This window comes from Rhinoraja longicauda, chromosome 4, assembly GCF_053455715.1.
Source record: "Rhinoraja longicauda isolate Sanriku21f chromosome 4, sRhiLon1.1, whole genome shotgun sequence".
Classification (NCBI taxonomy): domain Eukaryota; kingdom Metazoa; phylum Chordata; class Chondrichthyes; order Rajiformes; family Arhynchobatidae; genus Rhinoraja; species Rhinoraja longicauda.
Genome location: NC_135956.1, coordinates 9,212,877 through 9,240,156, shown reverse-complemented (window position 1 = coordinate 9,240,156; position 27,280 = coordinate 9,212,877). Strand labels below are relative to the sequence as shown.

Sequence of the window (27,280 nt, the reverse complement as noted above, 5' to 3'; positions counted from 1 at the left end):
CTCTAAAGTAAACTAACCTAAACCTCTGTAAACATGAGCCAGTGACAGCAAGCTGCCCTGCTCTTGCAATTCAACATTAGACAGTCTTACTTAGGAAAAAAAAACTCGGGGCTGAATGATGTAGGAAATTAAATATCACACTGGTGGAGTAATGGATATTTTTCTTGGCTTCAGAGTGGAGTCACATTTCTAGAACCAGCAAAAGATTTAATGGCATTTAAAGTAAGTTGTGCTCTTTAGACTCCGATACAGAGGGAGGGTGGTGCCTGTTTAGTGGGTTGTACTAATAGCTGGCAGAAGAAGAGAACGTTATTAGTTAGGTACTTCAAAATTGGAGAGGAGGAACAGAATGGTAAAGTACAGCTGTGCTCAGAAGGTGATGACAGCTAGAGTTCTTCAAATGTTCATTTAGAGATTCAGCGCAGAAACAGGCCCTTCGGCCCACCGAGTCCCCGCCGACCATCGATCACACTGGTTCTGTGCTATCCCAGTTTAGAATCCATTCCCTGCAATTTGCAGAGGGCCATTTTGCCCACAAGCCTGCAAGTGGGATGCCTCATCTCTGAACATCTCTAGGATGTGGGAGGAAACCGGAGCACCCGGAAGAAACCCATTTCCTGAGTTTGCACGTTCTCGCCGTGACCGCGTGGGTTTTGCTCCGGGTGCTCCGGTTTCCTCCCACATTCCAAAGACGTGCAGGTTTGTCGGTCGATTGGCTTCTCCTATTGGTTTGGGAACAGCTCCATCCCGAGACCACAAGAAATTGCAGCGAATTGTGGACACAGCCGAGACCATCACACAAGCCAACCTCCCTTCCATTAACTCCATTTACACCTCACGCTGCCTCAGCAAGGCCAGCAGCATAATCAAGGACCAGTCTCACCCTGGCCACTCCCTCTTCTCCCCTCTCCCATCGGGCAAAAGGTACAGAAGTGTGAAAACGCACAACTCCAGATTCAGGGACAGTTTCTTCCCAGCTGTTATCAGGCAACTGAATCATCCTCCCACAACCAGAGAGCAGTGCTGAACTACTATCTACCTCATTGGTGACCCTCGGACTATCTTTGATCGGACTTTACTGGCTTTACCTTGCACTTAATGTTATTCCCTTATCATGTATCTGTACACAATGAATGAATCGATTGTAATTACGTATTTTCTTTCCGCTGGCTGGTTAGCGCGCAACAAAAAGCTTTTCACTGTACCTCGGCACACGTGACAATAAACTAAATTGAACTGACCTTTCTGATGAATTATAAATTGTCCCTAGTGGGTAGGATAGAACTAGGGTATGATCACTGGTCGGCACGGACTCGGTGGGCCGAATGGCCTGTTTCTACACTCTTTCTCCAAAGTCCTAATTCTAAAGTAAATTCTATCCACGTTCTCCTGTGATGCTGCCTGACCCGCTGTGTTACTCCAGCACTTTGTGTCATTCTGTGTCAACCGGGTACTTATCTCTGCATTCTATTCTGGGCCCTTCACCACACTGAGAATTCATCATAAAGGCAGAAGGAGGCAGGGGAAGCGGTCACGAAAAGGGGCCGAATGGCCTACTCCTGCACCTATTTTCTATGTTTCTATGCTAGTTAACACCAAAGAGCATTATGGAGGCAAGCAATACGAAACCATACAGGACTCAGAGAGTTAAAAGAATATTTATTTCTCTGCGACAGATCGTAAGGAAGAGAGAAAAAGAGCTGGGGGAGGTCATTATAGTTGACTAGACAAAGTGGACCCATTGGACCCAAACCTCTCCTGCATTGGTGCAGCACGCTCTCCTCCCCCATTCCCCCCTCTCCTCTCCCCGCCCACTCCCCTCCCTTCCCCCACCTCCCTCCCTCCTTCCCTCCCTCCCCCCTCTCCCCTCCCTCTCCCCTCCCTCTCCCCTCCTCCCTCCCTCCCCCTCCCTCCTCCCTCCCTCCCCCTTTCCTCTGCCCCTCTCTTCCCCTCCCCCCCACATCATCCCCCTTGTCCTCCTCCCACCTCCCTCCCCCCTCCCTCCTAATTCTGCCCCTGTCACTAATGAACATGGATTTCTGCTTTAAAATCCCCTTTTTAGTGTTGTCCTTTTTATTTGAGTCTTGTTCTTTTAGTGTTGTCCTTTTTGTTTGAGTCTTGTTCTTTTAGTATTGTCCTTTTTGGTGGAACCTTTCTCGGGGGGGGAAAGAGCAATTTACCAAAGAGAAAATGTCTTTTGACACTCAGATATGATAATGGCATTTAGAGGGCTTTTGGATGTATAGAAAGGGTTTAGAGGGAGACGGTATGTTACAAACGCGGGCAGGTGACGTTTACGAGACTTTTGGACAGGCCCATGGACATTCAGGTAATGGGGAGATATGGATTATGTGCAGGCAGAGGAGATTAAATGATCTTGCATCATGTTCAGCAGAGACATTGTGGGCTGAAGGGCCTGTTCCTGTGCTGTACTGTTCTCTGAATAGACCTTGCAGCAGCTGAATAAGGAGCAGATTTCAGCCATTCGGCCCATCGAGTCTACTCCACCATTCAATCACGACAGATCTATCTTTCCCACTCAACCCCATTCTCCTGCCTTCTCCCCATAACCTCTGACACCTGTACTAATCATAAGAACATGTCAATTTGCTTTAAAAATACCCAGTCTTGGCCTCCACAGCCTTTTGTGGCAATGAATTCCACAGATGCACCACCCTGTGACTAAAGAAATTCCCCCTCATCTTGTTTGTAAAAGCACATTGTTCTATTCTGAGGCAGTGCCCTCTGGTCCTGGACTCTCCCACTAGTGGAAACATTCTCTCCACATCCACTCTTTCCAGGCCGTTCACTATTCGGTAAGTTTCAATGAGGTCTCCCCTAGTTCTTTGAATGTAGGAAGAAAAAGAATCTCATAGGAAGTCAGAACAGCTCCATCCAAGACCGCAAGAAATTGCAGAGAATTGTGGACGAAGCCCAAACCATCACACAAACCAACCTCCCTCACATTGACTCCATTTATACCTCACGCTGCCTCGGCAAGGCCAGCAGCATAATCAAGGACCAGTCGCACCCTGGCCACTCCCTCTTCTCCCCTCTCCCATCAGGCATGAGGTACAGAAGTGTGAAAACGCACACCTCCAGATTCAGGGACAGTTTCTTCTCAGCTGTTATCAGGCAACTGAACCATCCCATCACAAACTAGAGAGCAGTGCTGAACTACTATCTACCTCATTGGTGACCCTTGGACTATCTTTAATCAGGCTTTACTGGACTTTATCTTACATTAAATGTTATTTATTTTATCCTGTATCTGTCCCCTGTGGACGGCTTGATTGTAATCATGCATAGTCTTTCCGCTGATTGGATAGCACGGCTACAAAATAGCCTTTAACTGTACCTTGGTACACATGACAATAATAAACTGAACTAAGCTAAAACTAAACTTCAGAGAAAGTAAGGCAAGGTGGCGCACCGGTAGAGTTGCTGCCTAACAGCACTAGAGACCCGGGTTCGATCCCGACTTCGGGTGCTGTCCGTACGGAGTTTGTACGTTCTCCCCGTGACCTGCGTGGGTTTTCTTCAAGGTCTTCGGTTTCCTCCCACACTCCAACGACGTGCAGGTTTGTAGGTTAATTGGCTTGGTATAAGTGTAAATTGTTCCTAGTGTGTGTGAGGTAGTGTTAGTGTGCGGGGATCGCTGGTCGGCGCGGACTCGGTGGGCCGAAGGGGCCTGTTTCCGCGCTGTATCTCTAATCTAAACTAAACTAAACTAATGTTCAGACAAATTAGTGCAACGACCACTTTGTGACACGAACATTTAATCATGAAGCTAAAGACTTGATCTCAACTATTTCTTCCACTGAGACAGCAATTAAATTTGACCTCAAATTTTTTTCAGTAAAGAAATTAAAATAGCATTTTTAGTCCAAGAGCACAAGTACATTTGACTGTAATTATTTTTTCCATTTTCAATCGGCTTGCCAGCAGAAAGGTTATGAGTTTATTACATGGCACATCTGGTGAGCAGTCCACTGATTTATGAGGCCAGTTATAACTTGTACAAACTGCACACTTCAGATAAGCCTCACATATGCAATATCACCTAATTAAAACGTAAACTACACCCTCTTTGCATTCTACTTTACAAATCGCAAAGAAAGGGGGAAAAAAAACCTCTTCTGACATTTTCAGTATCATTCGACTATCATTCAACTGCATTCACTGGAGTTTAGAAGGATGAGGGGGGATCTTATAGAAACATTTCAAATTCTTAAGGGATTGGACAGGCTAGATGCAGGAAAAATGTTCCCGATGTTGGGGGAGTCCAGAACCAGGGGTCATACAGTTTAAGAATAAGGAGTAGACCATTCAGGACTGAAATGAGGAAAAACTTCTTCACCCAGAGAGTTGTGAATCTGTGGAATTCTCTGCCACAGAAGGCAATGGAGGTCAATTCACTGGATGTTTTCAAGAGAGAGAGTTGGATTTAGCTCGTGTAGGAAAGAACTGCAGATGCTGGTTTAAATCGAAGGTAGACACAAAATGCTGGAGTAACCCAGCGGGTCAGGCAGCATCTCTGGAGAGAAGGAATGGGGTGACGTTTCAGGTCGAGACCCTTCCTCAGACTGATGGAAGGGTCTCGACCCGAAACGTCACCCCGTTCCTTCTCTCGTGGATGATCTATCTCTCGCTCCTAACCCTGCCTTCTCTCCATAACCCCTGACACGAGTACTAATCAAGTATCTCTCTCTCTCTGTCTTAAAAATCTCTATTGACTTGGCCTCCCGTGGCAATGAATGCCACAGATTCACCACCCTCTGGCTAAACAAATTCCTCCTCATCGCCTTTCTAAAGATGCATCTTTTTATTCTGAGGCTGTGTGTTCTCTGGTCCTGGACTCACCCACTATCCAATGATAAGGCAAAGCAAACTATCATACCATTATCCATTTGCTGAATGTGCTTCTTGCACAGAGTGCTGGAGTAACTCAGCGGGTCAGGCAGCATCTCCGGAGAACATGGATAGGCATTGTTTCAGGTCGGCATGTTTCTTAGAGTCATAGAGCCATAGAGTAATACAGTGTGAAAACAGGCCCTACGGCCCAACTCGCCCACAACAGCCAACAATGTCCCAACTACACTAGTCCCACCTGCCTGCATTTGGTCCATATCCCTCCAAAACTGTCCTATCTATGTAGTATAAGAAAATAACTGCAGATGCTGGTACAAATCGATTTATTCACAAAATGCTGGAGTAACTCAGCAGGTCAGGCAGCATCTCGGGAAAGAAGGAATGGGTGACGTTTCGGGTCGAGACGTCTGAAGAAGGGTCTCGACCCGAAACGTCACCCATTCCTTCTCTCCCGAGATGCTGCCTGACCTGCTGAGTTACTCCAGCATTTTGTGAATAAATGTCCTATCCATGTACCTGTCTAACTGTTTTTTAAACGTTGGGATAGTCCCAGCCTCAACTACTCCTCCGGCAGCTTGTTCCATACACCCACCACCCTTTGTGTGAAAACGTTACCCCTCAGATTCCTATTAAATCTTTTCCCCTTCACCTTGAACCTATGTCCTCTGGTCCTCAATTCCCCTACTCTGAGACTGTGCATCTACAAGATCTATTCCTCTCATGATTTTGTGTGCCTCGACAAGATCACACCTCATCCTCCTGCGCTCCAAGGAATAGGAGACCCAGCCCGCACAACCTGACTTCTTCAGACTTATTGTAGTGGGGGAGGAGCATATTGAAAGAGAGGTGATGCTTATGACAACTACTTAACTGTAACCTATTGCCCAATGCATTAATCCATGTATTTTAACAAGGTACTTAAAGTCAGTACGCCCAGTCAAGGAGAGGAGTTCATCAGTCATGGCACTGTCTAGAGTTTGGGATAGACACAAAAAGCTGTCTAGTTTAGTTTAGTTTAGAGATACAGCGCGGAAACAGGCCCCTTCTGCCCACCGAGTCCGCGCCGACCAGCGATCCCCGCACATTAACCATGAACACACTATCCTATACCCGCTAGGGACAATTTTTACATTTGCCAAGCCAATTAACCTACAAACCTGTACGTCTTTGGAGTGTGGGAGGAAACCGAAGATCACGGAGAAAACCCACGCGGGTCACGGGGAGAACGTACAAACTCCGTACAGACGGCGCCCGTAGTCAGGGTCGAACCCGGGCCTCCGGCGCTGCATTCGCTGTAAGGCAGCAACTCTACCGCTGCGCCACCGTGACCGCCCTGTTGTGTGCTAAGCAGTCAATGGAAAGACTATTCATGGTTACAATCGAGCTGTCCACAGTGTACACATACATGATAAAGGGAATAACGTTCAGTGCAAGATAAAGTCCAGTAAAGTCCGATGAAAGATAGTATGAGAGGAGATTAAGGCCTGCATTGTTAAAGTAAGAATTTGTATGTAACATCATCGGGCAGCACAATGGTGCAGCGGGTAGAGCTGCTGCCTCACAGCGCCAGAGACCCGGGTTCCATCCTGACTACGGGTGTTTGTCTGTACGGAGTTTGTCCGTCCTCCCTGTGACCCATGTGGGTTTTCTCCGAGATCTTCGGTTTTCTCCCACACTCCAAAGATGTATAGGTTTGTTGGTTATGTGTAAGAAGGAACTGCAGATGCTGGTTTAAACCGAAGATAGACACAAAAAGCTGAAGAAGGGTCTCGACCCGAAACGTCACCCATTCCTTCTCTCCAGAGATGCTGCCTGTCCCGCTGAGTTACTCCAGCTTTTTGTGTCTCTCTTAGGTTTGTAGGTTAATTTGCTTGGTGTAAGTGTAAAAATAGTCCCTGGTGTGTGTAGTGTAGTGTTAATGTGTGGGGATCGCTGGTCGACACAGACTCGGTGGGCCGAAGGGCCTGTTTCCACGCTGTATCACTAAACTAAACTAAACTAAAGATAATCACAAAATGCTGGATTAACTCAGCGGGTCAGGCAGCATCTCTGGAGAGAGGGAATGGGTCGAGACTCTTGATCCGAAACGTCACCCATTCCTTCTCTCCAGAGATGCTGCCTGACCCGCTGAGTTAATCCAGCATTTTGTGATTATCTTTAGTTTAGTTTAGTTTAGTTTAGTGATACAGCGCGGAAACAGGCCCTTCGGCCCACCGAGTCCGCGTTCCTTCTCTCCAGAGATGCTGCTTGACCCCGCTGAGTTACTCCCGCACTTTGTGTTTATCTGCAGTTTAAACCAGCATCTGCAGTTCCTTCCTGCCCTGAATTAAACATCAGTTGTAGAATGTATAGACAGCAAGTGTTTTGCTTCAAAATGCTGTCATTGGATCCTTTAACCCCAGTCTTGAGGGCAGATGGGGCATCATTGAGTACGTGAAAAGAAAATTGAACAGTAAAAGGTGTCAGCCTAATTTCTAAATATGCTCCAGTGTTCCATAACAATCTTTTGAAATACAGACCCATGGGATCAATTTCAAATCAAACGATTCCACAACGCCGAAACTATTTAACCCTCTCGGCATCTCACTAGGCATTTAAAACAATAAACAATTCTACAAGACTTTGGTGAGGCCGCATTTGGAGTACCTTCGAGCCAGCACCGCCATTCAATATGATCACGGCTGATCATCCAAAATCAGTACCCAGTTCCAGCTTTCCGCCCCTAATCCCTTGATTCCGTTAGCCCTAAGAGCTAAATCTAACTCTCTCTTGAAAACATCCAGTGAATTAGCCTCCACTGCCTTCTGTGGCAGAGATTTCCACAGATTCACAACTCTCTGGGTGTTGCCAAGCTGGAAAGGGTGCGGGGAAGATTTACGAGGATGTTGCCAGGACCCGAGGGTCTGAGCTACAGGGAGAGGGTGGGCAGGCTGGGACTTTATTCCTCAGAACGCAGGAGGCTGAAGGGTGAACGTGGAGATGCATGATATCATGAGAGGAATGGGTAGCGTGAGTCTTTTACCCAGGGTACAGAAAAATGTACCCCTGAGGAAACTAAAGCCATCAAATCCTTCGGTACATGAACGACCCGAACTGCATGCATAACTCCGAATGCCTAACCAAAGGCCTATACAATGCCACAGAGTGCTGGCGTAACTCAGCGAGTCAGGCAGCATCTCTGGGGGACATGGTTAGGTGACGTTTCACAAAGTGGAGTAACCCAGCGAGTCAGGCAGCATCTCTGGGGGACATGGATAGGTGACGTTTCAGGTCAGGACCCTAAACCTGCATTATACTAACTTCCTGACTCTTACACTTAGTTCAGTTTAGTTTAGTTTAGTTTAGTGTACCTCGGTGGACGACTTGATTGTAACCATGTATTGTCTTTCCGCTGACTGGATAGCACGCAACAAATGCTTTTCACTGTACCTCGGTACACGTGACAATAAACTAAACTGAACTTAGACTAATCTAAACTAAACTGAACTGAACTGAAGAAAGACACAAAAAAACTGGGGTAACTCAGCAGGACAGGCAGCTTCCCTGGAGAGAAGGTATGGATGACGTTTCTTGTCGAGACCCTTCTACTGACCCTGAACTAAACTAAACTAAACTAAACTAAACTATCGCTGCACCACTCTGCCGCCCTTAATCGCTCCTAATGTGTTCAATGTTACACCCGGTAGCTGCAGTTACAGTGCCTTCTTGATGGGGGTGTTAAAGGTCTTTACTTTCTCCCCCGTGCTCCAGGGTTTAAAGAGACTGCCTTCCTGTACGCCATCTCCTCAGCGGGTCTGACCCACGCTCTGGCCAAGGCCTGCAGTGCCGGCCGCATGGAGCGCTGCACCTGTGACGAAGCCCCAGATCTGGAAAACCGCGAGGCCTGGCAGTGGGGCGGCTGCGGGGACAACCTCAAGTACAGCAACAAGTTTGTCAAGGAGTTCATGGGGCAGAAGAAGTCCAACAAGGATCTACGAGCACGCGTGGACCTGCACAACACCAATGTTGGTGTCAAGGTGAGAGATCCCTGGTACCAGCACTGTGGGCTCACCATGTTTCACTCTTCACTCTTCACTCTTCCCCCCTTCTCTCTTCTCCCCTTCTCTCATCCCTCTTCTCTCATCCCCCTTCTCTTGTCCCCCTTCTCTCTTCCCCCTCTCCCCCTTCTCTCCCCCTCTCTCTTCTCCCTTCTCTCTTCTCCCTTCTCTCTTCCCGCTCTCTCTTACCCCCCTTCTCTCTTCCCCTATCCACCCTTCTCACTTCCCCCCTTTTCTTTCCCCCCCTTCTCTCTTCCCCTTCTCTCTTCCCCTTCTCTCTTCCCCCTTTCTCTTCCCCCCTCTCTCTTCCCCCTTCTCTCATCCCCCTTCTCTCTTCCCCCTTTCTCTTCCCCCCTCTCTCTTCCCCCCTCTCTCTTCCCCCTTCTCTCATCCCCCTTCTCCCTTCCCCCTTCTCTCTTCCCCCTTTCTCTTCCCACCTCTCTCTTCCCCCCTCTCTCTTCCCCCTTCTCTCATCCCCCTTCTCTCTTCCCCCTTTCTCTTCCCCCCTCTCTCTTCCCCCATCTCTCTTCCCCTTCTCTCTTCCCCCTTCTCTCTTTCCCCATCAATCTCCCCCTTCACTCTCCCACTTTGCTCTTCCTCTTCACTCTTCCCCCTTCATTCTTCCCCTTCATAACTATATTCTCCCTAACTATATTCTCCACCCTGCCTGGACCTACCTGATCTCCCGGTTGCCAAACACTTTAACTCCCCCTCCCGTTCCCACACTGACCTTTCTGTCCTGGGCCTCCTCCATTGTCAGAGTGCGGCCCAACACAAATTGGAGGAACAACACCTCATATTTTGCTTGGGCAGCTTACACCCCAGGGGTACGAACATTGACTTCTCTAACTTCAAGTAACCCTTACTTTCCCTCTCTCTCCATCCCTCCCCCATCCTAGTTCTCTGACCAGTGTGACTGACCTCCTGATTAAAGTTTATCTCTATATGCCTCGTTGTCATCCCCTAGCTAACGATGATCTATCCTTCATTTTCCTTGCATTTTTGTCCCCTTTGACCTCTCGTTTTTCACACCTTACCTTTCCATATCTCTGTGTCTCCCTCTCCCCTGACTCTCAGTCTGAAGAAGGGTCGCGACCCGAAATGTCACTAAACTATAATCTGCACTTTGTGTCTTCCCCTTCACTCTTCCGAACCTAATTCTGCACTCTATCTCCCCCTTCACTCTCCCTCTACCCCATTGCGGACATTGGACTTTGTCTGTGGAACTGGTGCGCTACAATGCTGAGAACTATATTCTGCACTCTGTATCTTTCCCTTTGCTCTACCTGTTGTGCTTGAGTTTGACTTGATTGTATTTATTTAGAGCACATCGGATCTGGTGAGATAGTATCGGGTCTGAAGAAGGGTCCTGACCCGAAACGTCACCAATCCATGTTCTCCAGAGATGCTGCCTGGCCCGCTGAGTTACTCCAGCACTTTGTGTCTATCTTTGGTGTTATCTGAACTGATTGTATATCATGCAAAACAAAGCTCTTCACTGTACCTTGGCCCACATGACAATGAAAAATCTAAACTGAAACCTGGGCGCAAGGGGCTGGAGGAACTCAGCGGGCCAGGCAGCATCGGGGGAAGGAATAGACAGAGAACATTTCTGCTCAGGACTCTTCTTCAGACTGATCCAAATGACCTCAGCAAACCTTGGCAGAGTATAACACTTCCTGTAAGAGTTGATGGGACAAAGTCAAGAGAATATTTAGAAGCTACAATGCTCTGTTTTTGAGGGGCAATGGGATTAAGAGGCGTGGAGAAAATCAGCTATAACCTTGATGAATCTTGGAACAACCTCAAGGAACCAAATGCCCCAGTCATGTTGCAAACATTGTAACAAGAACATCTGAAGAAAGACTGGATAGACTTGAAGAAAGACTGGATAGACTCGGCTTGTACTCGCTGGAATTTAGAAGACTGAGGGGGGATCTTATAGAAACTTACAAAATTCTTAAGGGGTTGGACAGGCTAGATACAGGAAGATTGTTCCCGATGTTGGGGAAGTCCAGATCAAGGGGTCACAGTTTAAGGATAAGGGGGGAGTCTTTTAGGACCGAGATGAGAACGTTTTTTTTCAATAGACAATAAACAATAGGTGCAGGAGTAGGCCATTCAGCCCTTCGAGCCAGCACCGCCATTCATTGCGATCATGGCTGATCACTCTCAATCAGTACCCCGTTCCTGCCTTCTCCCCATACCCCCTCACTCCGCTATCCTTAAGAGCTCTATCCAGCTCTCTCTTGAAAGCATCCAACGAACTGGCCTCCACTGCCTTCTGAGGCAGAGAATTCCGCACCTTCACCACTCTCTGACTGAAAAAGTTCTTCCTCATCTCCGTTCTAAATGGCCTACCCCTTATTCTTAAACTGTGGCCCCTTGTTCTGGACTCCCCCAACATTGGGAACATGTTTCCTGCCTCTAATGTGTCCAATCTCCTAATTATCTTATATGTTTCAATAAGATCCCCCCTCATCCTTCTAAATTCCAGTGTATACAAGCCTAATTGCTCCAGCCTTTCAACATACGACAGTCCCGCCATTCCGGGAATAAACCTAGTGAACCTACGCTGCACGCCCTCAATAGCAAGTGATCCCTTCACTTCATCTAAGTGATTAATCCCTAATCACTTCATCTAAGTCATTAATGTATAAACAATAAACTGATAAACTAAACTAACTAATAAAGTAAAGTGAAAAGCTTTATTTTGCATGCTATCCTATCAGATAATACTGCACACAGAGAGTGGTGAATCTGAGGAATTCTCTGCCACAGAAGATAGTTGAGGCCAGTTCATTGGCTATATTTAAGAGGGAGTTAGATGTGGCCCTTGTGGCTAAAGGGATCAGGGGGTATGGAGAGAAGGCAGATACGGGATACTGAGTTGGATGATCAGCCATGATCATATTGAATGGCGGTGCAGGCTCGAAGGGCCGAATGGCCTACTCCTGCACCTATTTTCTATGTTTCTATGTTTCTATTATTTTCTACACAGATTTGTTTCAAAGGAAATGAGGGGTGCAGTATTATCTGATAGGATAGCATGCAAAATAAAGCTTTTCACTTTACTTTATTAGTTAGTTTAGTTTATCAGTTTATTGTTTAGACTTCAGGGTCAATTGATTGATGCAAAATCCTACGTACCTAGTTCAGTTTAGTTTATTATCACTGTACTGAGGTACAGTTAAAAGCTTTTTGCTGCGTGCTATTCCGTCAGTGGAAAGACTAGACGTGATTAATGACGTTTCGTGCAAGGTAAAGTCCTGCAAAGTCCGATGAAAGATAATGCCACAATCTCGAGTGAGGTTTATTATATCTCAGGAGTGCTCTCAAGTCAGTCATAGGATGTTCAGCTGGGAAGAAACCAAAGATACTAGAGGAGCAAGATAGACCACTCGACCCTAAAAACCGTAGTATGTCATGGCACCATTTTAGTAGGCAGAAACTTGCAGAAACATTTAAAAAGAAAAATAACAACAATCAGTGAGTTGATAGATGAGATATATTCTGCATTTTAATGGTATCATCACACACACTGTTCCCCCACAACACTGATTACACTGCGAGAGGCATAGCGAACGTCGAGTTTTGCCTACTAAAATGGCTCCTTTGCGTACTACACTTTAGTACAGGCGATTTCAACAGAGTGGTCCATCTTGTTCCTCTAGTCTCTTTGGAAGAAACTGTCCCAGGCTTCATGTCTTTCCAAGAATATGTTTATAGTTGTGTATAATTTATTTCCCAAACTCAGGAAATCTAGGCTTTGCACGGAGCCTCTGTCTCAAAGGGCCAAACACCCGGTTTCGACCCTGACCTCGGGTGCTGCCCGGGTGGTGCTTGTACGTTCTCCCTGCGCCCATGTGGGTTTCCTCCAGGTGTTCCGATTTCCTCCCACATCCTAAAGACGTGTGGGTTCGTAGGTTCATCGGCCTGTGTAAATTGAGCTGTAGAGTGTCAAGACTGGATGAGAGAGTGGGATCACATAGAACTATGAGCAGGTGGTCAGCACGGACCAATCCAGTGAAAACCTGTGCTCCTGGAATTCAAGATGGCGCAGCGGTAGAGTTGTTGCCTTAGAGCGTTTGCAATGCCACAGACCCGGGTTCGATCCCGACTACGGGCGCTGTCTGTACGGAGTTTGTACGTTCTCCCCGTGACCCTGCGTGGGTTTTCTCTGCGTTTTTCGGTTTCCTCCCACACTCCAACGACCTACAGGTTTGTGGGTGAATTGGCCTGGTGTGAGTGCAAATCGTCCCTAGTGTGTGTAGGATAGTGTTAGCGTGCGGGGATCGCTGGTCGGCGCGGACTCGGTGGGCCAAAGGGCCAGTTTCTGCTCTGCGTCTCTAAACTAAATTAAACTAAAACTAAATGTGATCGCCCAAGGCTGTGTTTATTTTGTTATGTAATTGAAAATTAAGTTTACCACGTTTGAAACCAAACGGATACCACTCCTGTTTGCTTTGGAACATTCCAGAAATTTGACAGGGTTCTTCCTGGAGTGATGCAGTCTTCACCAATGCAAACTCAACACGACGAGAACTAATGGGTTTTAATAATACAGTGGGGGTGTCACAGTGGCACAGCTGTTATCGGGCAACTAAACCATATAGAGAGTGGTCCTGACCCACAATCTACCTCACTGGAGACCCTCAGACTATCCTTAATCGGACTTTACTGGACTTTACCTTGCACTGAATGTTATTCACATTCACAAGTTTAGGAGTAGAATTAGGCCATTCGGCCCATCGAGTCCACTCCGCCATTCAATCATGGCTGATTGGACAGGAGAGGGCAGGAACGGGTTACTGATTGTGAATGATCAGCCATGATCACATTGAAGGGCGGCACGATATTGCAGCGGTAGAGTTGCTGCTTTACAGCGAATGCAGCGCCGGAGACTCAGGTTCGATCCTGACTACGGGTGCTGTACTGTAAGGAGTTTGTACGTTCTCCCCGTGACCTGCGTGGGTTTACTCCGAGATCTTCGGTTTCCTCCCACACTCCAAAGACGTACAGGTATGTAGGTTAATTTGACTGGGTAAATGTAAAAATAAATTAAAAATTGTCCCTAATATGTGTAGGATCGTGTTAATGTGCGGGGATCGCTGGGCGGCGCGGACTTGGTGGGCCGAAAAGGCCTGTTTCCGCGCTGTATATATATGATATGATGATATGAATGGCGGTACTGGCTCGAAGGGCCGAATGGCCCACTCCTGCACCTATTGTCTATTGTCTGTTGTCTATCTCTGCCTCCTAATCCCATTCTCCTGCCTTCTCCCCATAACCCTTGACACCCGCACTAAACAAGAACTTGTCTATCTCTGCCGTAAAAATATCCACTGACTTGGCCTCCACAGCCCTCTGTGGCAATGAGTTCCATAGATTAACTACCCTCTGACTAAAGAAGTTCCTCCTCACCCCCTTTCTAAAAGAAAGCCCTTGTCATGTACGTATCTGTACACTGTGGACGGCTCGATTACAATCATTTATTGTCTTTCCGTTGACTGGTTAGCACGCAACAAAAGCTTTTCACTGTAACTCGGTACACGTGACAATAAACTAAACTGAACTAAACATATCCCATGTGCAATTGTCCCACCTTCCTGCGTTTGGTACATCTATATACTAAAACTCTCGTTTGTTATCTTGTTTGTGACTGAACTTCAGCCAAAGCGGTACACGATAGCGCGACAATTTTAGGCCCACTTTACTCACCGTCATCACTTTAATGGTAAAAATGGTGGTTTTATTGAAATTTAAAGTTATTCACATTTTAAAATTTAAATCTATCACCTAGGCAGGGAGGGAGGGGGGGGGGGCGAAGGGAAGGGAGGGAGGGAGCGGGGGAGGAGGGAGGATAAGGAGGTTGAGGGGGATGGAGTGGGGGGGGAGGAGAGGAGGGGAGGGGAGTGGGTGGAGGGAGAGGGGAGGGGGGAGAGGAGAGGGGGGAGAGGAGAGGGTGCTGCACCAATGCAGGAGAGGTTTGGGCCCAACGGGTCCACTTGGTCTAATATCCCTCTAAACGTGTCCTAACCATGTACCTGTCTAATTGTTTCTTAAACATTGCGATAGTACCTGCCTCAACTACCTCTTCAGGCAGGTCATTCCATACACCCACCACCCTTTGTGTGAAAACGTTACCCCTCAGATTCCGATTAAATCTTTTGCCCTTCATATGAAACCTATGTCTTCTGGTTCTTGATTGCCCTACTCTGGGCAAGAGTCTCTGTGTTCTGGTTTCCTCACACATCCCAGAGGCCTGCGGTGCGGGTGGGTTTGTAGGCTGATCGGTCCTCTGTAAATCGCCCCTAGTGTGCAGGGAATGGGTGAGAAAGTTGGATAACATAGAACTAGTGTGAACGTGGTGGCCGGTGGGTCGGCGCGGGCTCGGTGAGCCCAAGGGACTGTTTCCACGCTGCATCTCTGAACTAAAGTAAACAGGAGAAACTCCCAGGGCAATGCTGAGACCAACATTTCAGGGTGCGTAAAATAAATGATGTGCTTCCAGAGATGTCATGAAAACAAACACGAAAATGCCTTAGTTAAATAAATCTTGAATTGGGTAAATAAACTTACTCAGGCAAGTGGGGGAATATTTCAAACCAGCCATTCAGGTCTATTGAAAACCACTAAGATTACAGTGGCTTCAGTAAAACCCACAGCTAGCTACTCTAGTACCCAAGGATGAACACTAAATGGCTGTCTTGTCAGTGAAGCCTACAGTGCAAGGATACCAAAGGCTTGTCCCAGCCCAGTCAGTCCCTCTTCTCCCCACTACCCTTCGGCACAAGGTACAGGAGCTTGAAAGCACACATCACCAGACTGAGGAACAGCTTCTTCCCCTGTTATCAGGCTACCTGAGCCACTCTAGGGTGAGGCACAGGGTCCAATGCAATCCCCTGTAAGATTGCCCCTCGGTACAGGTTTCAGGGGTTATTGGGAGAAGGCAGGAGAATGGGGTTAGGAGGGAGAGATAGATCAGCCACGATTGAATGGCGGAGTGGACTTGATGGGCCGAATGGCCCAATTCTGCTCCTATTACTTACGACCTTAAAAACTAGGATAACATAGAACACGTGTATGACAGATCATGGATCAGCGTGTAATCGTTGGGCCGCAAGGCCTGTTTCCAGGCTGTATCTCTCAGCTAAACTAATCAAGCTGTCCACAGTGCACACCTACAGGATAAAGGCAATAACGTTTGTTGCAAGAGAAAGTCCAGTAAAGTCTGATTCAAGATAGTCTGAGGGGCTCCAGTGAGGTGGATGGGAGGTCAGGACCGCTCTCCAGTTGGTGGTAGGATGGTTCAGTTGCCTGATAACAGCTGGGAAGAAACTGCCCCTGAATCTGGAGGTGTGCGTTTTCACACTTCTGTGCCTCTTGCCTGATTGGACATAATGAAAGACTTGTCCCACCCCGGCCATTCCTTCTTCTCCCCGCTCCTGACCAGCAGAAGGTGCAGAAGCTTGAAAGTGCTCACCACCAGACTCAGGATCAGCTTCTTCCCCTCTGTTATCAGGCTTCTGAATGGCCCTTCCATAAGCCAGGGCACTGTCCGATTCACCTCTACCCCATTGCGGACATTGGACTTTGTCTCTGGATCTGTTGCGCTACAATGCTGAGAACTATATTCTGCACTCTGTATCTTCCCCTTTGCTCTACCTGTTGTACTTGAGTTTGGAGTGATTATATTTATATATGGTATTATCTGATCTTTAGAGTTTAGAGATGGAGCATGGAAACAGGTTCATGGTCCCCACTGAGTTCATGTCGACCATCGATTACCTGTTTGCACTATCCCATGTTATCCCACTTTCTCATCCACTCACTACACACTCGAACGCAATTTACAGGGGGCCAATTAACCTACAAACCCGCGCATCTTTGGGTTGTGGGAGGAAACCGGAGCACCCGGAGGAAACCCACACGGTCACAGGGAGAACGTGCAAACTCCACACAGACAACACCCGAGGTCAGGATCGAACCCGGGTCTCCGGCGCCGTGAGGCAGCGGCTCTACCCGCTGCTCCACTGTGCTGCTGGTAGAGTTGGTTTAAGAAGATAGCCTTGTGTCACTATTTTTATTGATGTCAGAAGGGCAGCGATATCGTGTGTGCGGGAAATCATGGGCGGCAAGATGGCGCAGCGGGTAGCACGCAACAAAAGCTTTTCACTGTACCTCGTTACACGTGACAATAAACTGAAGAAAATCTAAAACCAAAACTAGTGGGAACAGGTGACCAATGGTCGGCACAGACTCGGTGGGCCGAAGGGCCTGTTTCCACGCTGCACCTCCAAACTAAATAGTGTCTCTAATTGCGCAGGCCCAACTTCGAGCGAGGAGATTTGTGGACCACGCCTGGATTTTCACATCAGTGTGGGACTTTGCAGTCTCCAGCTGATTTCAATAAAGCCCAGGAATTGCCAAAAACATTCCCCTTTGTAGTGGAAGAAAACCTAATATGGGCTTTCAAGATTTTTTGATGCTAACATGGGACTTGTAAAGAAGCCATTCTGAAGCAGAAACACACGGAGCGAGGCAGAGGGGGGGAAATAGGCAGAGGGAAGTATGCCAGCATCCACTTTAGTCTGAATTCCTTCAGGCTGTTTGTTCCCAAATGTTGTCGGTTCTTCCATTACAGCCACAGCCCTCAGACATGCACTTTACACTTGCTTCCTGTGTTTTGCCTGGGTCACCTGTCTGCCCTACTGCCTCCCCTCGCCTGCATCTGTGTGTGTGTGAGCGTGCGTCTGTGCGTGTGCTCTATCTCACCCCCTCCCTCTCCCTAGTCGCCAAACGCCGGCCCACACACATAGAGCGACACAGAGGCCAGGTGCACTGACACCAGGGCGGGGAGAACACGCTTGGGTGGGGAGAACACGTTCAAGGCTGTGTAGGAAGGAACTGCAGATGCTGGTTTAAACCGAAGACAGACACAAAAAGCTGGGGGGACTCAGCGGGACAGGCGGCATCTCTGGAGGGAAGGAATGGGTGACGTTTTGGGACAAGACATCTGAAGAAGGGTCTCGACCCGAAACGTCACCCGTTCCTTCTCTCCAGAGATGCTGCCTGCCTGACCCGCTGAGCTACTCCAGCATTTTGTGTCCATCTTTGGTGTAACAGAGAAGCATAGAAAATAGGTGCAGGAGTAGGCCATTCGTCCCTTCGAGCCAGCACCGCCATTCAATATGATCATGGCTGATCATCCAGAATCAATACACTGTCCCGACTTTTTCCCCATATCCCTTGATTCCGTTAGCCCTAAGAGCTAAATCTAACTCTCTCTTGCATACATCCTGTATAAACCTGCATCTGCATCTCCTTCCTACGCAGGGGAATAAACGATTCAGTTCTGTTCAGTTTAGTTTATTGTCACGTGGACTGAGGTGCGTGTTAACCATTCAGCAGAAATACAATACACATTTAAAATTGAGCCATTTACAGTGTATAGATACATGATAAGGGAATAACGTTTAGTGCAAGGTAAAGCCGATCAAGGATAGTCCGAGGGTCACCAATGAGGTATATAGTAGTTCAGGACTGCTCTCTGGTTGTGGTAGGATGGTTCAGTTGCCTGATAACAGCTGTGAAGAAACTGTCCCTGAATCTGGAGGTGTGCATTTTCACACTTCTATACATTTTGCCCGATGGGAGAGGGGAGAAGAGGGAGTGGCCAGCTAGGTGCTGCCAATTCACTAGGATTATACGGGCAAAATAAGAGATTTCTACTCCTGTGGAGTTTAGATTAGATTTTTAGTGTGGTTTATAGATGCTGAGTGGAAACAGGCCCTTCGGCCCACCGAGTCGGTGCCAAACAGTGATCACCTATTTCACCACTTCTATGTTCTCCCACTTTCTCTTCCACTCACTGCACACGAGGGGCAATTTACGATTTACAGAAGCCAATTAACCTGCAAACATGCATGTCTTTGGGATGTGGGAGGAAACCAGAGCACCCGGAGGAAACCCACGCGGTCACAGGGAGAACGTGCAAACTCCGCACAGACAGCACCCGAGGTCAGGATCGAACCTTGGTCTCTGGCGCTCTGAGGCAGCAACTCTACCGCTGCGCCACCGTGCTGCCTTAGGAAGGGAATAGGACAATAGGAAGGCCATTCAGCCCTCCAACTCTGCTAAACACAGACCGGAAAGGAGATGAGGAGTAATTTCTATAGTCAGAGGGTGGTGAATCTGTGGAATTCTTTGCCACAGAAGGCTGTGGAGGCCGTCAGTGGAAATTTTTAAGGCGGAGATTGATAGGTTCTTGACTAGTACGGGTGTGAGGGGTTATGGGGGAGAAGGCGGGAGAAGTTGCCAGAGGAGGTAGTTGTGGCAGGTGTTATAACAACTTTTAAAAGACACTTGAACAGGTACATGGATTGGTCCTAATGTCATAAGGTGATAAGTGATAGGAGTAAAATTAGACCTTTCGGCCCATCAAGTCTACTCCACCATTCAATGAAGGTTGATCTATCGCTCCCTCCTAACCCCATTCTTCTGCCTTCTCCCCATGACCCTTGACACCCGTACTAATCAAGAATCTATCTATCTCTGCCTTAAATATATCCACTGACTTGGCCTCCACAGCCGTCTGTAGGGAAGGTTCCGACAGATATGGATCAAATGCAGGCAAATGGGGCTAGTTTAGATGGGGCATCCTGTTCGACTGGGACGATTTGGACTGAAGGGCCTGTTTAAGTGCTATATGACTCTTTGATTCTATGGGCAGCGGTAGAGTTGCTACCTTACTGCGCCGGAGACCCGGGTTCGATCCTGACTACGGGTGCTGTCTGTACGGAGTTTGTACGTTCTCCCCGTGACCGCGTGGGTTTTTCTCGGGTGCTAGGGTTGCCAACTTTCTGACTCCCAAATAAGGGACAAAAGGTGACGACACCGCCCCATGCCCCACGTGACCACACCCAGCGGCCATCTGCTCTCGCTCCACCAATGGCGGCCACCCGGGCCTGGAGGCGGGTTGCTATGCAACCTCCGTTAGGTGGCCTCCGGGCCTCCGGTGTCCAGGCCTAGAGCGTCCCCTGGGCCTACAGTGTCCAGGCCTACAACGGCCCCCGGGCCTACAGTGTCCAGGCCTATAATGGCCCCCGGGCCTACAGCGGCCCCCGGGCCTACAGCGGCCCCCGGGCCTACAGTGTCCAGGCCTACAGCGGCCCCCGGGCCTACTGTGTCCGGGCCTACAGCGGCCCCAGGGCCTAATACGGGACAAGGGCGGTCCCGTACGGGACAAACCAATTTAGCCCAATATACGGGATATCCCGGCTAAAACGGAACAGTTGGCAACCCTACCAGGTGCTCTGATTTCCTCCCACACTCCAAAGACGTGCAGTTTTGTAGGTTAATTAACTTTGGTAAAGATTGTAAATTGTCCCTGGTGTGTAGGATAGCATTAGAGTACGTTGTATGGGGATCACTGGTCGGCGTGGATTGGCTGGGCCGAAGGGCCTGTTTCCGTGCTGTACCTCTACACCAAAGCAAACTAAACTAAACAAAAGTCAGTGAATATTTTTAAGGCGGAGATAGGTAGATGCTTGATTAGAAGGGGTGTCAGGGGTTATGGGGAGAGGGCAGGAGAATGGGGTTATGACGGAGAGATAGATCAGCCATGATTAAATGGTGGAGTAGACTCGATGGGCCGAATGGCTTAATTCTGCTCCGATGACCTTGTGCAATTAGGATCAATGGTGGGGCGAGTGGCAGGTTTGGGTAGACGGGGGGTGTAGCCAGCACATAATACACCTGCTCAATGTTGGCGTTGACTGAACGGGATGGTTGGTCATTCTGCTGCGTGGAAACATTCCTTAATCTCCACTATACGCGCTGTTTTCCACTGGCAGACGTTCTGAGGCTTCTTTTTGGCTTCTTGTCAGGAAGACTGGTTCTGATCTGTGCCTTTTGGTTATTCCAGAAATATATCTTGTGATGTGTACATTTTTTAAAGTCATGTCTTTTATTAATTCCTTTACATTTTAAAGAGCACATATGACTCCAATAAAACTCGAGACATGTAATTGTTTTTTTTATTATTATGTACTGATAAATGGTAATGCATTCCAGAATTGGTACCTCACATGGTACGACAAGTCAGGCCATTAAATGCTGACACAAAATGCTGCAGTAACTCAGCGGGACAGGCAGCATCTCTGGAGAGAAGGAATGGGTGACGTTTCAAGTCGAGACCTCTTTGTCACCCATTCATATCATATCATATCATATACATACAGCCGGAAACAGGCCTTTTCGGCCCTCCAAGTCCGTGCCGCCCAGTGATCCCCGTACATTAACACTATCCTACACCCACTAGGGACAATTTGTACATTTTACCCAGCCAATTAACCTACATACCTGTACGTCTTTGGAGTGTGGGAGGAAACCGAAGATCTCGGAGTAAACCTACGCAGGTCACGGGGAGAACATACAAACTCCGTACAGTGCAGCACCCGTAGTCAGGATCGAACCTGAGTCTCCGGCGCTGCATTCGCTGTAAAGCAGCAACTCTACCGCTGCGCTACCGTGCCGTACCATTCCTTCTCTTCAGAGATGCTGCCTGTCCCGCTGAGTTACTCCAGTATTTTGTGTCTATCTTCGATTTAAACCAGCATCTGCAGTTCCTTCTTACACATTATAAAGTTGAGTCGGTTGGGTCTTCTCCACCATATGGTTACCCATTGTTATCTTTCTGATGCTAATGGTTTCTAGTTGGTGGGATTCCAGCTTTTGATTTAGCAATCATGAGTTTAGATTTTGCTCGAGGATTCAAGGCATGAAGTTAGGCTCTTTCCCCTTAACATCCATATCTTTCGCAACACGTCACATCGGGAGGTGTTCATTTTGTATCTCGGCCATTTGGAAGTCATCTTGAATTCCCTTCTTTATAAGATCTTAAACAAATTCACAGTCAGGAACCCACATGTTCCAAATCAAGAGTCAGAGAGATTTAATGGTAACCTGAGGGATAACTTTTTTACACAAAGAAAGGTGATGGGCGTACGGAACGAGCTGCCGGAGGAGGTAGTTGAGGCAGCGACTATCCCAATGTTTAAGAAGGCTTTGGACAGTTACATGGATAGGACAGGTTTAGAGGGATGTGGGCCAAATGCAGGCAGGTGGGACTAGTGTAGATGGGACATGCTGGTCGGTGTGGGCAGGTTGGGCCAAAGGGCTTGTTTCCGCACTCTGACTCTATGATGATTTTGGCACATTAGCCTTCGTCAGTCAGAGTATTGAGTGCAGAAGGTCATGTTGTAGTCATTGGGTATTTTTAAAGCGGAGATTGACAGATTCTCGATTATACAGCGCGGAAACAGGGCCTTTCGGCCTACCGGGTCCACGCCGACCAGAGTTCCCTGTACATCCTATACCCAACAGGGACAATATTATTTTTACATTTACCAAGCCCAGAGTGGGTGAATCGAGGACCGGAGGATATATTTTTAACATGAAGGGGAAAAGATTTAGATTTTAGGTTTAGATTTAGAGATACAGCGCAAAAACAGGCCCTTCGGCCCACCGGGTCCGCGCCGCCCAGCGATCCCCGCACACTAACACTATCCTACACCCACTAGGGACAATTTTTACTTTTTCCCAGCCAATTAACCTACATCCCTGTACGTCTTTGGAGTGTGGAAGGAAACCGAAGATCTCGGAGAAAACCCACGCAGGTCACGGGAAGAACGTACGAAGTAGACTCAAAAGATAGACACGAGAATAAATGCTGGAGTAACCCAGCGGGACAGGCAGCATCTCTGGAGAGAAGGAGTGGGTGAGGAAGGGATGGCAGATGCTGGTGTCTCTGGATAGAAGGAATGGGTGACTGTATAGAAGGAATGTATGACCAAATGGCCTACTTCTTCTCCTGTGACATGAGCTTGAATGATAGCGGCATTTATGAAGCTTTTGGATAGGCATGTGGAAATACTGGGAATGGGTGGATATGTATCGTGTGCAGGCAGTGGAGTCCAAGAGGAGATTGCACACTGTACCTCGACACAAAATGCTGGAGTAACTCAGCCGCTTAGTGAAAGGCTTGGATAGAGTGGATGTGGAGAGGATGTTTCCACTAGTGGGAGCGTCTAGGACTAGAGGTCACAGCCTTACAATTAAAGGACCTTCCTTTCAGAAGGAGGTGAGGAGAAATTTCTTTAGTCAGAGCGTGATGAATCTGTGGAATTCTTTGCCAAAGAAGGCTGTGGAGGCCAAGTCAGTGGATATTTTGAAGGCATAGAGAGATAGATTCTTGATTAGTATGGGTGTCAGGGGTTGTGGGGAGAAGGCAGGAGAATGGGGTTAGGGGGGAGAGATAGATCAGCCTTAAATTAATGACGGAGTAGACTTGATGGGCCAAATGGCCTAATTCTGCTGCTATCACTAATGAGCTTATGAGACTGGCAGCATCTCTGGTTAGAAGGATTGGGTGACGTTTTGGGTTGAGACCCTTCTTTAGCCACTCTGTACCTTCCCCTTTGTTTTACATATTGTACATGAGTTTTACTTGATTGCACTTATATATGGAGTACCTGATCTCATAGGACACCGTGCAAAACCAAGCGTTTCACTGTACACAGAACAATGATAAACCTAAACCTATAAGATTAACTTGGTATCATCGGCATAGTGGGCCGAAGGGCTGTTACTGTGCTCAACTGTTCTGGGTTAAAGAAAACAATGTTTTTCCTCCCAGTTCTCCATGAAAGAAAGCTCTGGGCGGCACTGTGGCCTAGAATTGTTGCCTTACAGAGCTTGCAGCACCGGAGACTCAGGTTCGATCCTGACTACTGGCGCCGTCTGTACAGAGTTTGTACGTTCTCCCCATGACCCGCGTGGGTTTTCTCCGAGATCTTCGGTTTCCTCCCACACTCCAAAGACGTGCAGGTATGTAGGTGAATTGGCTTGGTATAAATATAAATTGTCCCAAGTGTGTGTATGATAGCGTTAGTGTGCGGGGATCGCTGGTCGGCGCGGACCCGGTGGGTGGAAGGGACTTCTGTATCTCTAAACTAAACTGAACTTGACAATTCTCTGCACGGATCTGAGTTGAGTAATGAAGTGGTTTTGACACAGATAGGTTTTGACCTTTGGGATAAACCAGCGTTGGATTCTTGCAGTTCATGTGTTCCTTTGTTTCCTTTCTGTGTTTGCGTTGGACGTGAACTCAGACCTCAGACCTGACAGGAGAATCGAGAATGTTTTAGTTTCCTCACTGCTGATGTAGAGCTTTGTGTACATTGGGAATTCACACACACAAAAAAACACATTTACAACATGTCTTACTTTAGTTTGGTTTAATTACGCAGTATGGAAACAGGCACTTTTCGTTTAGTTTAGTTTGGAGATACAGCGCAGAAACAGGCCCTTCGGCCCACCGGGTCCGCACCGACCAACGATCCACACACATTCACACTATCCTACACCGACTGGGGACAATTTTTACATTTACCAAGCCAATTAACCGACAAACCTGCACGTCTTTGGAGTGTGGGAGGAAATCGAAGATCTCGGAGAAAACCCATGCAAGTCACAGGGAGAACGTACAAACTCCGTACAGACGGCACCCGTAGTCAGGATCGAACCCGGGTCTCCGGCGCTGCAAGCGCTGTAAGGCAGCATCCTCCCCGCATTCTTGTTCTTGATTCTAGATTTCCCTAGCCTGGGTAAAAGACCCTGGATAAAATTGTGCATTCAAGTTATCCATCCTTCTCATCATGTTGTGCACCTCCATAAGATCCCCCTCAGCCTCCGGCGCTCCAAGGAATAGAGTCCCAGTCTGATCAACCTCTCCCTGTAGCTCAGGCCTTCAAGAAATAGAGTTCTAGCCTGATCAACCTCTCCCTGTAGCTCAGGCCTTCAAGGAATAGAGTCCCAGCCTGTTCAACCTCTCCCTGTAGCTCAGGCCTTCAAGGAATAGAGTCCCAGCCTGATCAACCTCTCCCTGTAGCTCAGGCCTTCAAGTCCTGGCAACACCCTCGTTGATCTTCTCTCCACCCTTTGCATCTTGCAGCGGCCTCCCTACTTTGGATCACATTGCACTCAATTTCCAGTTAATAGAGGCCCTCTTGCCAAAGCTGGCAGATGTGAACCCAATTGGCCTACCTGTCCGGTGTTGCAAGAATGGCCAACTTGGGTCGAGAGGTCAGTGCGGGCTAGCAAGGATTAGTTTAAACAGGATACTAAATTTACATCGACTGAATAGAAGAGTACAGCACAGGAACAGGCCCCTCAGTCCACAATGTCCATGCTGAGCAGGACACCAAGTTAACCTAATGTAGGGTGGCACGGTGGTGCAGCGGTAAAGTGGCTGCCTTACGCGATTTTTAAGGCGACTGCCGGCGACTGTCAAAGTCGTAGCAGTTCGCCGAAACGTTCTTTTACACTACGACAATGACCACGACAATGCCGAGTCAGGTCGATACAAGTCACTTTTTTTGTGAAACTAGCACCTGGCTAAGAGATTACACCGTCTTCGGAAACATCGCGAAAATTCCCACACTTACCTGACCGTCAAACTGTCGCCTCCAATCTACCTGTCAAATGTCCTGACGGTAAATAAATTGGTTAAACAAAACTATCTCCTGGTATCTTCAAATGCCTTTTCTTAATTTAATATTACGTGCTTCTAACTGCATCTGTGACAACCTAGCAAACCTGGGGACAGCGTGCGACAGACAGCGCCCGCAATAAGCTACGATACCTGGCGACAAGCCAGCTGTCGCCGAGAAATTTCTATCTGGAAATTCTTTCCGTGGCGCGTCGAGATCCGCTACGATTCATTGAAGACTCCTCACGGTCATGCCCGCGACACCCCGGCAAATGTTCGGCGACTGCCTAGTCGCCGGCAGTCGCCTTAAAATCGCCTACGTGGGACAGGCCCTTTACAGCGCCAGGGACCCAGGTTCGATCCTGACTACGGGTGCTGTCTGTACGGAGTTTGTACCTTCTCCCCGTGACCTGTGTGCATTTTCTCCGGTTGCTCCGGTTTCCTCCCACACTCCAAAGATGTGCAGGGACGGACAGAGTTGACGTGGGTAGGCTTTTCCCTTTGAGAGTGGGGAAGATTCCAACAAGGGGACATAACTTCAGAATTAAGGGACAAAAGTTTAGGGGTAACATGAGGGGTAACTTATTTACTCAGAGGGTGGTGGCTGTATGGAATGAGCTTCCGGTGGAAGTGGTGGAGGCAGGCTCGATTTTATTATTTAAGAGTAAATTGGATAGGTATATGGATGGGAGGGGATTGGAGGGTTATGGTCTGAGAGCAGGTAGATGAGACTAGGTCAGAGAAAGTGGTCGGCATGGACTGGTAGGGCCGAACGGGCATGTTTCCGTGCTGTAATTGTTATATGGTTATATGGTTATATGGTTATATGGTTTGTCGGTAATTGGCTTCTGTAAATTGTAAAATGCCCCAAGTGTGCAGTATAGCGCTAGTGTATGGAGTGGTCGCTGGGCTGAAGGGCATGTTTCCACGCTGCATCTCAAAAGTCTAAAGCCTAAGGTTCTGTACCTGCACGTAGTCCATTTCCCTCCATTCCCTGCAGATCCATGTGCCGATCTAACAGCCTCATAAATGCCTCTATCGTATCTGCCTCCACCACCACCAGCCCTCTCTGTGTAAATAAATTTGGCTCACAAATCTCGTTTAAACCTTGCCCCTCTTACTCCAAAGCACATCCCCTTTAAACCTTGCCCCTCTCACCCTCTCTAGAATGACAACTCCACCCTGGGGAAAAGGTTCTCACTATCTATGCTCTATCTAGGCACTATCAATAAGAAAAATTATGTATCTACCAGGTCTCTTCTCAACCTTTTACATCCAACTAGAAAATGATCCATTCAGTCAGAGTCATAGAGTGATACAGCGTGGAAACAGGCCCTTCGGCCCAACTTGCCTACACCGGCCAACATGTCCCAGCTACACTAGTCCCACCTGCCTGTGTTTGGTCCATAACCTTCCAAATCTGTCCTATCCATGTACCTGTCTCTGTTTCTTAAATGTTGGGATAGTCAAGAAAGAGCTCTATCTAGCTCTCTCTTGAATGCATCCTGAGAATTGGCCTCCACTGCCTTCTGAGGCAGAGAATTCCACAGATTTCTAACTCTCTGACTGAAAAAGTTTTTCCTCATCTCCATTCTAAATGGACTACCCCTTATTCTTAAACTGTGGCCCCTGGTTCTAGACTCCATCAACATTGGGAACATGTTTCCTGCCTCTAACGTGTCCAACCCCTTAATAATCTTATACGTTTCGATAAGATCTCCTCTCATCCTTCTAAATTCCAGTGTATACAAGCCTAGTCGCTCCAGTCTTTCAACATATGACAGTCCTGCCTCTTCTGCACCGTTTCCAAAGTCCC

At 47.8% G+C, this 27,280-nt stretch overlaps 1 protein-coding gene across 1 annotated transcript in view; it reads left to right on the top strand.

The window, feature by feature from the left end:
• wnt9a (wingless-type MMTV integration site family, member 9A) overlaps positions 1–27,280 on the top strand; it is an 84,828-nt gene that overhangs the window by 38,129 nt on the left and 19,419 nt on the right. Inside the window, exon 3 of the mRNA XM_078398481.1 lies at positions 8,623–8,888. Within this exon, the coding sequence (XP_078254607.1) occupies positions 8,623–8,888 (266 nt within the window). The remainder of the gene's footprint in view (positions 1–8,622; positions 8,889–27,280) is intronic.